A 13,944-nucleotide genomic window follows, 5' to 3' on the forward strand; every position below is an offset into this window, starting at 1 on the left:
GTTGGCAAAGATACTGAGTATGAGAGAAGCAGAGCATAAAAAGCCCTAAAGAAATGTTGGAACCGAGGATACTGACTGCTCCAATTGCTATTCTGCGTTTCCTATCGATTGACGTTTGGCCATGAGATATACACATTATGAGAAATGAACAATTATGGAAACACCACATGAGTGATGAATTATCTGCTGCTCATTTGGTAGCAAATTTGATGGAAAGAGAATAGGCAGCCAGTGCAGGGTGCCCTGTGGCCATTCCCCTCAATAATAAGTATATCACTTTGGATAGTGCTGTGGGGGGTGGGAGGAGAATGAGCTACCAGAGGGAACCTCAGTGGCTGGGTTTCTGACACTTAGTCAAGCTCTGTGGCTCAAAGGGGAAGGGTGAGAAGAGGAGTGCAATAGTTATAGGAGATTCCATAGTTAGAGGAGCAGACAGGACCATATTAAGGATGAGATTTTAGGGTACTTGCAGATACATGTAAATACCACAAAGTCAGCATGGTTTCCTAAACAGGATAAATGAAGGAGAGTCAGTGGATATGTTTACTTGGATTTTCAAAAGGCCTTTGACAAGGTGTCACACATGAGGCTGCTTGACAAAATAAGAACCCACATTATTACAGAAAAGATACTAGCATAGATAGAAGATTGGCTGACTGGCAGGAGGCAAAGAGTGGGAATAAACGGGCATGTTCTGGTTGTCTGCCAGTGACGTACTTTTCCACAGGGGTCAGTGTTGAGACTGCTTCTTTTCACATTATACATCAACAATCTGGATGAAGAAATTGACGTCTTTGAGCCCAAATTTTCAGATGATAAAAGAATAGGCAGAGGAACAGGTGTTGGGGAAGCAGGGAGTTTGCAGAAGAACTTGGATAGATTAAGAGCATTGGAAAGAAATGGCAGATGAATATAGTGTAGAGAAGTGTAGAGTAATGCACTTAGGTAAAAGGAATAAAGGTGTAGACTATTTTCTAAATAGAGAAAAAATTTCAAAACTCAGAGGTACAAAGCAACTTGGGAGTCATCGGGCAGTACTCTAAAGTTTGAGAGGATGAGTGTGGTGAACTACATATACCTGTCTGGACAGGGCCCCCCCCCCCCCCCGCTGACTGCTCCTGGGGCTCCTCCCACGGACCCCGGTATAAAGGCGATTGGAGACACAGCCCCGGTCTCAGTCTCCAGGATGTAGTGTGGTGGTCAATTGCTGCTTGTTCTTTCTTCCAGCCAATAAAAGCCTATATCTTGCCTCACGTCTCCAAGAGTTATCGATGGTGCATCAATGAGAATATAAAAGCAAAGATGCAAAGCTGTGCCTTTGTATGTCATTGATCGGACCACACTGCAGTAAGCAGTTTTGGGCCCCTTATATATGAAAAGATATGCTGGCATCAGAGCGGGTCCAGAGGAGGTTCAGAAGAATGAATCTGGGAATGAAAGGGTTAATGTATGAGTTGCGTTTGATGGTTCTGAGCGTGTACTCACAAGGGGCACAGCCTTGGAATACAGGGACATCCATTTAGAACAGAGATGAGGAGGAATTTAATTTACCATCGGGTGGTGTATCTGTGGAATCCATTTTCACAGACAGCTGTAGCAGCCACCTCTTTGGGTATATTTAAAGTGGGGGTTGATAGGTTCTTGATTAGTCAAGGTGTCAAAGGTTACAAGGATGAAGGCAAGAGAATGGAGTTGAGAGGGATAATAAATCAGCCAGGATGTAATGACAGAGCAGACTCAATGGGCCAAATGGCCAAATACTGCTCTGTTGTCTTATGTTTTTATGGTTAACTAGAATGCACTACTCAGACTTTGTATCTCAGAAGAATTAAAATAACTTTAAATCCACACTTTTCCTGCTCTGTTTACAGGTTTATTTTTCCATTCTCTTTTTAATTGAATGCTTCTCAAATCATGCATTAGTTCAATAAAAAGCACATTCGCAACATTAGAGATCTGTAGGTGTTTTTAAAATAAATTGGTTGCATCACATTCAGACTATAAAGTCTGTCTTGCAATTCAAAACAGTAACAGCAATTCAAAACAGCTAAATGTTTTCTTTCACATGGTATACTGATCATGTAGGCTCCATTGTTCTCACCAAGACCATTGAAAAGTACAGCAGTGCGGTTTTCACATCTTAACACATGCTGCTTTTGCTCATGGCTCACATTGTCCTGCTTGAATATTTTTATTTCTTAAAAAATATTATGTAAACATTTTTTAAAGTTTCTAATTATGCATCATAACTTCTAAGTTGGGGAGAGACACTTGCAGAAGTTGTGGAACACCTTGTTAAGATCACTTGTGGCAGGCTAGTCTGGAAGGTTAAATCACACGGAATCCAGAGGAAGATAGCAGATATGACATATCATCCAGTTCACCCATTATTTCCACATCTGGCTCTCCATTAACTGAAGTCTTACCTTCAAACTCATTCCAGTAAGCTCTTCCGGTCCTACACTTCTTTATTTCTGACTCCTTAGTGTTCACTGAATCTAGTCACTCCACCAAGGAACATCTTGGGCCTCAACTCCAGAGTTTACTGTCTCTCCCCCCTTATAGATATTTGCTCTGATGGATCTATCTCAGATATTGTTTCAGAGCCACGGTAAAGTATTTAAGATGTGTTGCTAAACTGAAGGCTCTATAGAAATGTAGGTTGTTCTCCTTCTTTTGTCAGTGTATAGGAATTGTTTGCAAGAAAAGCTAAATAAAAATTCATTTATTTCTAACGAAGGATAAGCCGACCTTCAGAAATGTCATCAAATGACAGAGCATAGAGCGGTTGAGTGTTAACTTGTGCTGTACTGAGTCACAATTGTGTTGCGGAAAATTACAGGAAGCCATTGTCCTTCAAAGCTCCAATCAGTATGAACATATTGATTCCAGAATCCAGCATGCACTTTATTTATTATCCCAGGTGACAGTAATAAAATCAGAAAGGGCCCAAATAGCAATTTACTGATAATTACAAAATATCCAAGTGCAGGAAGATGAGTTTAATATAGATTGGTCCTCACTAGTTCTTGTGAACATAGTGGGCCGACTCTGTGTCATTCTAACTCTACCTGATCGGCACCCAATTGGCAAACCTTAACATTTATTCTTTCTACTACAGAAGCCCAGTGGCTGCAGTATGTATCATCAACAAAATGCACTGCATTTATTTGCCTAGGTTATCCTGTCAGCACCTGCCAAAGCTATAGCCAAGGACAAGGGCATCTGGCTAACAGAACACCACCACCTGCAGGTTCTCTTCTAAACTGCACACCGCTTCAATGAAATATGCATATTGTCCTTCCTTCATTATCACCGGATCTAAACCCTGGGGTTCCCAAACCCAAAGGCAATCTTGGGAGTACAGTACCTTTACTAGAAGAACAAACAGTTTATGAAGGCACCTTACCATCACATTCCAAAGGCCAATCAAAGAAGGATAATAGCAACGTCCACATTCTCATATCCCAGAGATAAAAAGACTAGTGTTCAATTAGATTTTTTGTTTAGTTTTATAACATTCATGAAATGACAATGATCTATGTGCACAGACGTCTAACTCTTCACCAGCTATAATCTAAAATTTCTCCATTCAGTACCACTCTTTTAAAATCCAAATTGGATGACCTCACACTTGCCTCTATTGAAATCAATTTACCTTGATTTGCTTAATCAATTGATATCTGTTATGCAATAAACAATTAAGCATTATGAGTAATATAATAATTCCATCTGTTCTGCTTAATATTTATTGTAATATTGATAAAAATAAACAAATGTTTTATTTTTAATCCTAAACCATTAATAAAATTGTTAACTGTTGCAATCACAAATGTTATCATCTTGGAGAATGGCTGTAAAACTGTCCCAATTCTGCAAACTTTATATGCAGAATATAAATCCACAAATCTCAGTTTTTAATTTTTATATCGTCATGTCCTCTGTGGAACATAAATGCTTCCATTTTTTGCTCTGGGTTTTCTAGTATCAGATAGTTTTCACAATAACTTTTTTAAAATTGCATATTTGCAGAAATATCCTTGTTATCAATGGGTGACTAAAATTGCTTCTACCTTACAATTAGGATATTTGGAAAACTATTTGTTTTGCTGCTAAATTTTAAGGAAAATCTGTATTTTGTAAATTAGGAAAAAGAAGCATATTAAGTTTGCTAATTACCTAACCTAGAAAAGGTACCAGTGAATCAAACTGCTTAGAATTTCATGTTTGGACTCCTGGTCGAAGTCAGGTTGGATGTTTGTTTTTCACACATCAGAATACACTGTTTTTGTCTGCTGCTGCTGCTGGACACCAAAATCTAGTAACTGTTAAGGGAAATTATAGATAATAACTAAGGTCATGAATGTAGCTATTATTTTGTCATGCTGGTCTATGTAATTGAGTTATTACTGTTTAAAGTGCTTGCTTTAAATATATGTTGCAAGAATCTAAATGTCAAGTCACAATGATAAGGAAACCAGCGTATTAGGTATGTATAACAGGAGTAATTTGGTCTCTGCTTTCTCGGCCATGGAACAAAAGGTATCAATGAATCTTCCAGTTGTCTAGACATCAATAAATTTTTAATTATTACCATCCACAGTTCACTCCTCAGGATTTACGTTAGAATGAGAACTGCAGCTAATATTGCCGTAACAGGATAGGTGGGAGGATGAAGGCTATTGACTGTAGGGTATGTGGTGTATTTTATCAGTGAAGTGACAGTTTCAAGAGTACTTTGGAATACTTTACTAGATGCACACAGGAAGAATTACTGAGCCATTAAATGAGAATGAGACAGTCTGCGAAAAACAATGTCAAAATAATGGCCAACTTGCCAAAATGTAAATAGAACTGAGGCAATGTGAGTAATTGCTGGTAGAAGGGTGAAGAAGAACTATAATTAACATAAGTATTTCTTTTTACAACCATGCGGAATGCATAGTCTTATTTTTGTAGGAAATGTAGTCACAGCAATCAAATTTAAAATATATTGTTAAAGATCACTTTTCATTTCAGTTCAAAATTATTAAAATAGATATTTTGTAAAAAGTTCTGAACTAAAAGTATGGCAAAAAAAACCATAGTTATGTCCTCATGGCATTTTTCAAGGTATTCATCCAATGTACAGTAAAATCAGTTTTTCCAACAATTTTTTTGCTCAGGTAAAATTAAATGACTGAAATAAATATTTCACTATATTTATACACAAGAATGTCAAATTATTATGTTCATTGTAAAGTTACAAAAAATCTTATGGTAGTAAATCTATTTTTATTTTAGTTTAGTTACCATAACAACAAATCAGGAGGACTGGTATTTGACCTATTCTGACCTGCAGTTGATGATGGTTTCTGCAGCTGATGCCAGTTGGTCTGCAGAATTTTTAAAAATGCTGAACCCTTAAATAATGTTTCTTGACAGAACAAGACAGGTGTCAAAGAAGACTACAGTTACTTGATTAACTTTTTGCTGCATGTAGAAACTCCAACTTGCCCAGTTTGTTTTTTTCAATTTGTATTATGTGCATCAACATCAAAAGTTTATATTGATACTCACAAATAAATGAGGCACACAAAATTAATGAAACAGAAATTTTAGTCAAAAATATTTGCAATAACATGCTCATAGACTTTATAATCCACAGGATATGTCCCTATTTATTTTCCATAGAAATTAGCGCAACAAAATGTGCTGTTGTATAATCCACTTTCTGAAACAAACTGCAGTAATATCCTAATACTTCAGCCATCTTCTGAAGTACACATGACTGAGAAAATGCAGAATGAGTACACAGAACCAGACAAGCAACTAGGTAGAGAGGGTAGAAGGGATATCAGATGAGGCCTGTACACTTTAGGTGTTCACCTAGACCTCAGAGAGGAACTTCATTTAAGAACATCCTTCCTGAAATCTGTAAGTTGCCCCAGCCATACCAAAAACACTAGAATAAGATAAAGGCTGTTTTACCAATAGCTGTTAATGTGACTGTGCTTTGTGCCCTAATGCACCAGGGCATTTTCAGGCTGGAAATACTTGAAAAGACCTGAGGGTAGCCGTTCACTGTTGCAAGTCAGTGACACTCTCTGCCTAGGAAAAGTTCTTACATTTCTTTTTCTCTTTCTGGATACAGAAAGCAGACTAGAGTTGGAAGGATCACTTTCTTCCTCATGGGTGGGAAGCCATTGACTGCACACATGTTGTTTTCTGAACACTGCTTGGCTGACAGTTTGCTAACAACAGGCATCACACTAGCCAGTTCCATTGCAGCCTGCTGTGGTCATATATTTGAGCCCCCAGTAGAAAGCTGGGGGTGGGATATGGTGAACAAGAGCTGTCGTGACATGGTTGATCACTCCAGTGCACAACCCTTGCAAAATTGGACAGCATTCATACAACTAACACCGTGCTAACAAGCAAAATGTGATGAACCATTTACAAATTGTGACTGTTTCACTGTGTTGACTCACTGGAGGAACTCTGTGGTATTCAATGAAGTGGATGTCAAGACCTGCTGTAAACAGTGCAACATTATCTCCAGAACGGTTTAGATTGTACAGTGGACAACTGTTAGGTAGGAGAAGGGAACAAGAACCTAGACAAGTCCTGCCAAAGGGTCTCAGCCCAAAACTTCGACTGTACTCTTTTCCATAGACGCTGCCTGGCCTGCATTTTGTGTGTGTTGCTCAGATTTCCAGCATCTGCAGATTCTCACTTGTTTTTAGACAAGGGCTCATGTTTGCTGTGGTTAGACTCGCCCAAATGCAATATATACAAAGAAATCCCATTTACCAACCTTCCACCCCTTACTGAAAGTCACACTGTCCACTTGGCCACAAAGCAAAAAATAAAAACAATCATTCTAACCCAAATTTACACATAGAAATATGCCATATTTCCTAAAGACATCAGCCAATTAGCCCTGTGATGTTATGCCATGTGTTTTTGCTGAGAGGTCCAAACACTGTGTTGACACTGAAAGGCTGCAGCCTGTTGACTGTAGGTGGCTTCACAGAATGTCTTTAAGCAGCCTTGGAATCACATCCTTAGGAAACACTGGCTGGGTGATGGCAAGAGCAAAATAATGGTGGTGAGAACATTATCTTCACCATCCCCTCAGGCCACTTGATCACCAATATTAGGCAATCATCTGTTTAGCAATATCCACATGTGAAAATGGTTTAACTTTTAAAATGATGAATATCAGTTCTGTAAAAAAAAACATAAAAAAGAAAATATAAAGCAAGTACTACTGAGAATAAATTTAAATGTGTTGGATGAGTGGTAACAAGGCTGCAGAGAGAAAAAAAAATACGTTTCCTGTAGTGGCTAGTCTATTTCTAATTTCACATCCACTTTGAATCAGTCAGAGTTCTAGGCCCTTGAAATCACAGAGAAGTTACAATGAGCTGATAGCAGGAAACACAATAGACAGACAAAATAAATCCTGTCTTCTTGTTTCCCACATATCTCAATTTGATTTCTGAAGTGCAAAATGTATTGAGGTATATACATAGCACACTAGATCTTCACAAATCATTAAATATTTCAGTGGAAGCTTCACAGGAAAGTTTTGGTACTGTTGTAAACACATTCTCATTAAGTAATCTGCCATGTGTATTTCTAATGAATCTGATATTTCAAGAACTAAACAGTTCATAGTTACTATGAATTCATTACTGAATCTAGTTCCTATGAGTTCATGACATAATCAAGTTAAAATAAACTTACCATTTGATAAAAGGAATTCCTTTCCTTTAGTTTTTACATTTTTCCTTAATGAAGAAGTTGTATTTGGTTATAAAAAAAGCATTAACAATAAATGTACATGTTAAACTCTGAAGTGCTGGTTCAGTTATAGCTCCACCTCCATGAATTATATGAACTAGAGACATAACATATTGAGCTCTCTAAACTGTAAAGCAAGGTGGTTTCTGATGGCAACTTTTATTTTTCAGGATCCACCAATGGCTGTTACACTTGGACTTCGGATGGAAGAAATGATTTTCAATCTGGCTGACACACATTTGTTTTTCAATGATTTAGAGGTACAAGCATTTTATCAACTACAGAATTCATTTTTGTGTCCAGAAGTTTCCAAAATATGTCTTCACTTTTACAGCAACTGTGCCAAACTTCATATTTCACAAAATTAATAAAAGGTTTTTTGACGATTGAAGGACAAATATGAATCCTATGTATTTTTACTGATTGTCTTAAATAATATTGTACAAATTGATACAAACATTATTAAAATTGATATTGTTTTGCAGATGGTAACTTTAATAATTTAAGAGCAAATTTTTCATTTTATTTGAGGTAGACAATTAATCTATTTTGACCATTTAATTCAAATATCAGATTTAGGTTAAGTTGTTAGTGAATGTGTGATTTTAAAAAGGGGAAGACTGAATGAATTGCAAGACTTTGCCCAATAGCTAAGTTAGTTAAGCCTTTGACTTGCAGCCAGGAGGCCATTAGTTCAAGTTCCAGCTTTGCCTGACACTCAAGTTTGCCTTCTTATTGGATTTGTTGTGCCGGTTCTCGGCCAGAACATTTTATTAATGCTTCATAGAGAAAGAGCAGAAGCTTGGTTGAAAAAAACATCCTACGCCTTGTTGTTGCCCTATAACAACTCCGAGATCAAGTAAAGAAGACTGTCAGCAGCCAGGCTGCAGAACAATTTTAAGGAGTGCAGGAGAGAAATGTTTTAATCAGAGGAGAAAATGAGTAATAATTTTAGGCTAAAAATGACAGTATGTTCTGCATTGAATGTTTTGTACTTGAGAAATCCAGTATCAGTTACACATCAATCCTGTTTGAGTGAGGCTCAGAGGGGGAACATAACTATTAAGTATTCATGTTAGTCAGTAGCTTCACTTAACTTAGCAGAGTATTCCCCTGTACACAAGTAAATAATGCATTCTGCATTTATTATGCAACAATGGAATGAACGTCTGTCGAAGAATTGGTGATTGTAATGAAGTGAATAGAACAACAGTAAAATAAATCAGTTATATTTCTCAGTGGCACTGCAGACAGTAAACAATCAAGGACTTTAACAGAGTTTTGGGTATTAGTCAAAGCCATTGTTGCAAAGAAAGAGAGCTGAGAAACTGAGCAAATGACAAGCCATAGTACTGAAATCCTTTCAGCAAATTAAATGTAATCCTACCACGGAGATGCTAATTGAATTGAGTGATATTGAATGGAAAATTTAGGCATCAGCTGTAGTAGATTAAATCAGATGCCAGAGATGAATCCTCAAGCCTGAGTATTATGTGAGGTTACATAGTTATGCCATTGTCACTGAATAAACATAGGAAGGACTAGTTCTGAGACCAGTAAAAATTAAACCCTTGCAGTGCACAGGAATGTCATGTTAATTCATTGCACTTAAAGTAAGCTTTTGGTTCAAAAAGCATTTTGGAATAACAATCTGCCCTTTTCTCATTCCCATTGTCCACTGGCTCTGGAGTCCCTATTGTTTAGGAACTATGGATCCCAAATTGTTCCAATGGGATGACTGACTCAGCTAAATAAGTAGTGAACACTACCACCAGATTATCGGTAAGGCTGTCAGTGCATTAATGCAGACCATGACATCAGGGCAGTGTTGATCTGATGCCTTCAGTGCCAGATTGAACCTCTACTCTGCAGCTAGTGCATTAACCTCACACGTTCAATAGCAGGATGAACACTTTCTCCACATTCCTTCTCCATAGCAATGTAAAGCAATTGTCAGCTACTTACAGAGAGCAGCAGATGGAGTGAGGCTGTGGCTTCACAAGAATTATAGTCTTTCATGTGCTCATTAACCGCATGCACTCAGCTTTGTGGGCATCAGATATCTGCTTGGAGATGGGCCACAAGCAGAAGGCATTCCTTTCCCTGTCATTGTTAATGCACAGCACATTGTGCATTTCAGTGCTCAGTATCCTTGCTACCTTCATACTGCAGCAGCTGCTGTGTTATCTCCATCTGAACAAACACTACAATGATTTTGGAAAGGGCTGTACGCTAACAATGTGGTTCTTGACACTGTTGTGTAGCCCATAAGAGTGACTGAAGAAATCATTGCCATATTCGAGCACTGAATCTGCAGCTTGGACTACCCTGGGCTATGCCTGCAGTATGCGATGGAGCAGCCTGGCTTTATGCTCTCATAAGTACTCCTTGCCACTATCTGTGAATCATGTTACAAAATATCTTTGCGCTACTCACAGGCAGTGTGATCATTCTCCATCTCGGCAACAAAGTCGCTGATTTGACCTTGAAATGCTTGATGCTTATAATGGTTGGATGTTTCCAATTGCTGGAAAGATTGGGCTCCCAGATGTGTGACTTTCTGCAACGTTTGAATCTGTGCGTAGATTTTCTGACAGTCCAACCAATGCACCAAACTATTTCATTCGGTACAGCCATCAGCTTTGTGTTAACAATACTGTTACAGTCTTCATTTGAGTCTTTTGCAGCAGAACCTCTCTCGACCACACCGGCAGTTACAGTTTCCTTTACTATTTCTCTGGCTAGAAGCAACTCATGCTCCATTTCTCATCTTGTAACTGTAAATTAAATTCTAAATGGCACTCAGTTTCGGTGTTTGGGTTGCAAGTATTAAATATAATGATACTCTCCCTTCATAGCCACTGCGTTCTTGCTCCTCCCATCACCACCTAGCCAAGGCTGGCTATTGATTTTGTCTGGTCCAATGATGGTGAGCACTTCCTCTTCCATACGAGTTAAACATTTCCCTGAGCAGCTTGCTGCTACCATTGCCTCCGGTTGTGCATTGCTTTGCCCTCCAAAAGAGAGGGAAATGTGTCACTGAATCCCATGCATGTGCTGGAATAATTTTTTCTGTCATGGTTGATTAACTGATGGCATTATGCAAGCTGTGAGCTTTGTGCAAAATTGGAGCTGTGCTAAGTGTTTGAGGGTGCAGATAGGAATGGAAATTGATTATGAGGGATTGTAGGTGAGCTTAATTTCAAGGTTTAAGTGAAGTTTGGATAGATACATGGAGGGGAATGGTCCTGGTGCAGCTCAGTGGGGGTAGGCTGTTTGAATGGTTTAGTACTGACCAGATGGCCAAAGGATCTGATTCTGTGCTGTACCTTTTTTAAAAAGCAACAGAGAACAACTAAACAAGAAATAAGGAAAGGGAAGATAGAGTATGAAAGTAAATTAGCACAAAATATAAAAACAGATAGCAAAAGTTTTTATAAATGTATAAAGCAGAAGAGGGTGGCTAAAGTCAACGTATGTCCCTTGGAAGACAAGGAGAAATTGATATTGAGTGATAAGGAAATGAACGACTATTTTGTGTCTGTCTTCATGGTGGAGGACACATCTAATATACCAAAGAATGATGTTATGTATGAAATGGGAGGTGAGGACCTCGATAAAATCACTGTCACTAAAGAGATAGTGATGAGAAAACTAGAGGGCCTAAAGGTAGATAAGTCCCCTGGTCCTGATGGGATGCATCCCAGGGTGCTGAGGGAATTGGCGGAGGTTATAGAAGACGCGTTGGTAATCATTTACCAAAACTCGCTAGACTCTGGGCAGGTCCTGGCGGATTGGAAGACAGCAAATGTCACACCACTTTTTTAAAAAGAATGAAAAACGGGCAACTATAGGCCAGTTAGCTTAACATCTGTAGTCAGAAAAATGCTTGAAGCTTTCATTAAGGAAGAAATAGCGAAACATTGAGAAAGGAGTGATTCCATTAGACAGACACAGCATGGATTCAGAAAGGGCAGGTCCTATTTGACAAACTTACTGGAGTTCTTTGAGGACATAATGAGTGCAGTGGAGAGAAGGGAACAGGTGAATGTCGTATACTTGGATTTCCAGAAGGCGTTTGATAAGGTGCCGCACAAGAGACTTATAAATAAGATACGGATGCATGGAGTCAGGAAGTGTATTGGCATGGATAGTGGATTGGTTACTCAATAGAAGGTAGAGAGTTGGTATAAATGGGTATTTCTCCAGTTGGCAGTCGGTGGTGAGTGGGGTGCCGCAGGGGTCGGTACTGGGCCCACAGCTGTTTACCATTTACATTGAAGATTTGGAAGAGGGGACTGAGTGTAGCGTAGCAAAATTTGCTGATGACACTAAACTGAGTGGAAAATTAAAATAGTACAGAGAATGTGGAGAGTCTGCAGAGGGATATAGATAGGTTAAGTGAGTGGGCCAAGGCCTGGCAGATGGAATACAACGTTGGTAAATGTGAGATCATCTGCTTTGGAAGGAATAATAGAGGAGCAGATTATTATTTAAATGGTGAAAGATTGCAGCATGCTGTTGTGCAGACGGACTTGGGAGTGCTTGTGCATGAGTTGCAAAAAGTTGGCTTGAAGGTACAACAGGTTATTAAGAAGGCAAATGGAATATTGGCCTTCTTTGCTAGAGGGATTGAATTCAAGAGCAGGGAGGTCATGCTGCAACTATACAGGGTACTGGTGAGGCCGCACCTGGAGTACTGTGTGCAGTTCTGGTCTCCATACTTGAGGAAGGATATACTGGCTCTGGAGGCAGTGCAGAGGAGATTCACCAGGTTGATTCCAGAGATGAAGGGATTAATTTATGAGGAGAGATTGAGTCACTTGGGTCTGTACTCTCTGGAATTCAGAAGAATGAGAGGGGATCTTATAGAAACATACAAAATTTTGAAAGGGATAGATAAGATAGAAGTAGGAAAGTTGTTTCCATTGGTAGGTGAGATTAGAACTAGGGGACATTGCCTCAAGATTCAGGGGAGAAGATTTAGGATGGAAATGAGGATAAACTGTTTTTCTTAGAGAGTGGTGAATCTGTGGAATTCTCTGCCCAGGGAAGCAGTTGAGGCTTCTTCAATAAATATATTTAAGATACAGTTAGATAGATTTTTACGTGGTAGGGGAATTAAGGGTTATGGGGAAAAGGCAGGTAGATGGAGCTGAGTTTATGGACAGATCAGCCATGATCTTATTGAATGGTGGGGTAGGCTCAATGGGCCAAATGGCCTACTCCTGCTCCTATTTCTTATGTTCTTATGACTTTATAAAATACCAACATTTAAATAACATTGCCAAGATAGTCCTGTAAACTTTTGGTTTCCCCTGTAAACTTTTTAGGCATCTGAGGAAAAAGAAGTAACTGCATTTATATAGCAATTTTTCATTTCCTTTTAGATCCTAAAATGCTTGCACCCCTGAAAAGATGCTTTTAAAGTGCAGTCACTGTTGTTTAAAAGGGGAATGCAGCAGCTAAATTGTCTCCAGCAAGTGAAAATTATGATTGAGGTGTAAATGTTGGTTGCATTGCTGTGGAAAGATGTTCTTTTCTAACAATCCCAAGAGCTCTTCTACATTGAGATATCTGGCAAACAAGCTGTAGTTTGATATCCAAATGGTAGCACTTCTGGCAATCCATAGGCCCCCTCAGTGCTCAACCAGAATATTTGATAGAGTTTGTGTTAATTAAATCCTCATCGTTCTGATTCAGTGGAAGTAGTACAACAGCTGGACAAATCAGACTCTTAATGAGGCAGAATTTGAAAATAGATTTCTTTTATGAGATGCCTATTCTAATGTTTTGTTGCACTAGTGTTGCTGCAATAATGTTAATCACAAAACTTTTGAGTAAACATTAGAGAAGTGAGTTTGATTACCATCTTGATGAGAACCTTTAGTACAATGTCTTATTCAGTGGACTGTATGAATTGAATAATCTTAAACCCCCAATAAAATTAGCAACATATTCTGCTTAATTATAGTGTTATGCAAATATCAATTGTACTGACAATGTGGAAATATATCTTAGTATAGACAATTCATAGTGTGAACTATTTTTTCCTTATTTGGAATCTTTTTATTGAAATCTTTTGTACTGTTTATGATTTTTTAAAGTTCATCCATTTAGCACAAAACAAAATAATTTGAGTATTTGCATATTTTA

The 13,944-nt window shown here is 38.4% G+C and overlaps 1 protein-coding gene across 15 annotated transcripts in view; it reads left to right on the forward strand.

The window, feature by feature from the left end:
* eya4 (EYA transcriptional coactivator and phosphatase 4) overlaps positions 1 to 13,944 on the forward strand; it is a 421,501-nt gene that overhangs the window by 357,507 nt on the left and 50,050 nt on the right. For all 15 annotated transcript variants that reach the window (XM_073056352.1, XM_073056353.1, XM_073056365.1 and 12 more), the window contains one exon: positions 7,959 to 8,048. In XM_073056352.1, the coding sequence (XP_072912453.1) occupies positions 7,959 to 8,048 (90 nt within the window). The remainder of the gene's footprint in view (positions 1 to 7,958; positions 8,049 to 13,944) is intronic.

This window comes from Hemitrygon akajei, chromosome 9 (assembly GCF_048418815.1).
Source record: "Hemitrygon akajei chromosome 9, sHemAka1.3, whole genome shotgun sequence".
NCBI lineage: Eukaryota > Metazoa > Chordata > Chondrichthyes > Myliobatiformes > Dasyatidae > Hemitrygon > Hemitrygon akajei.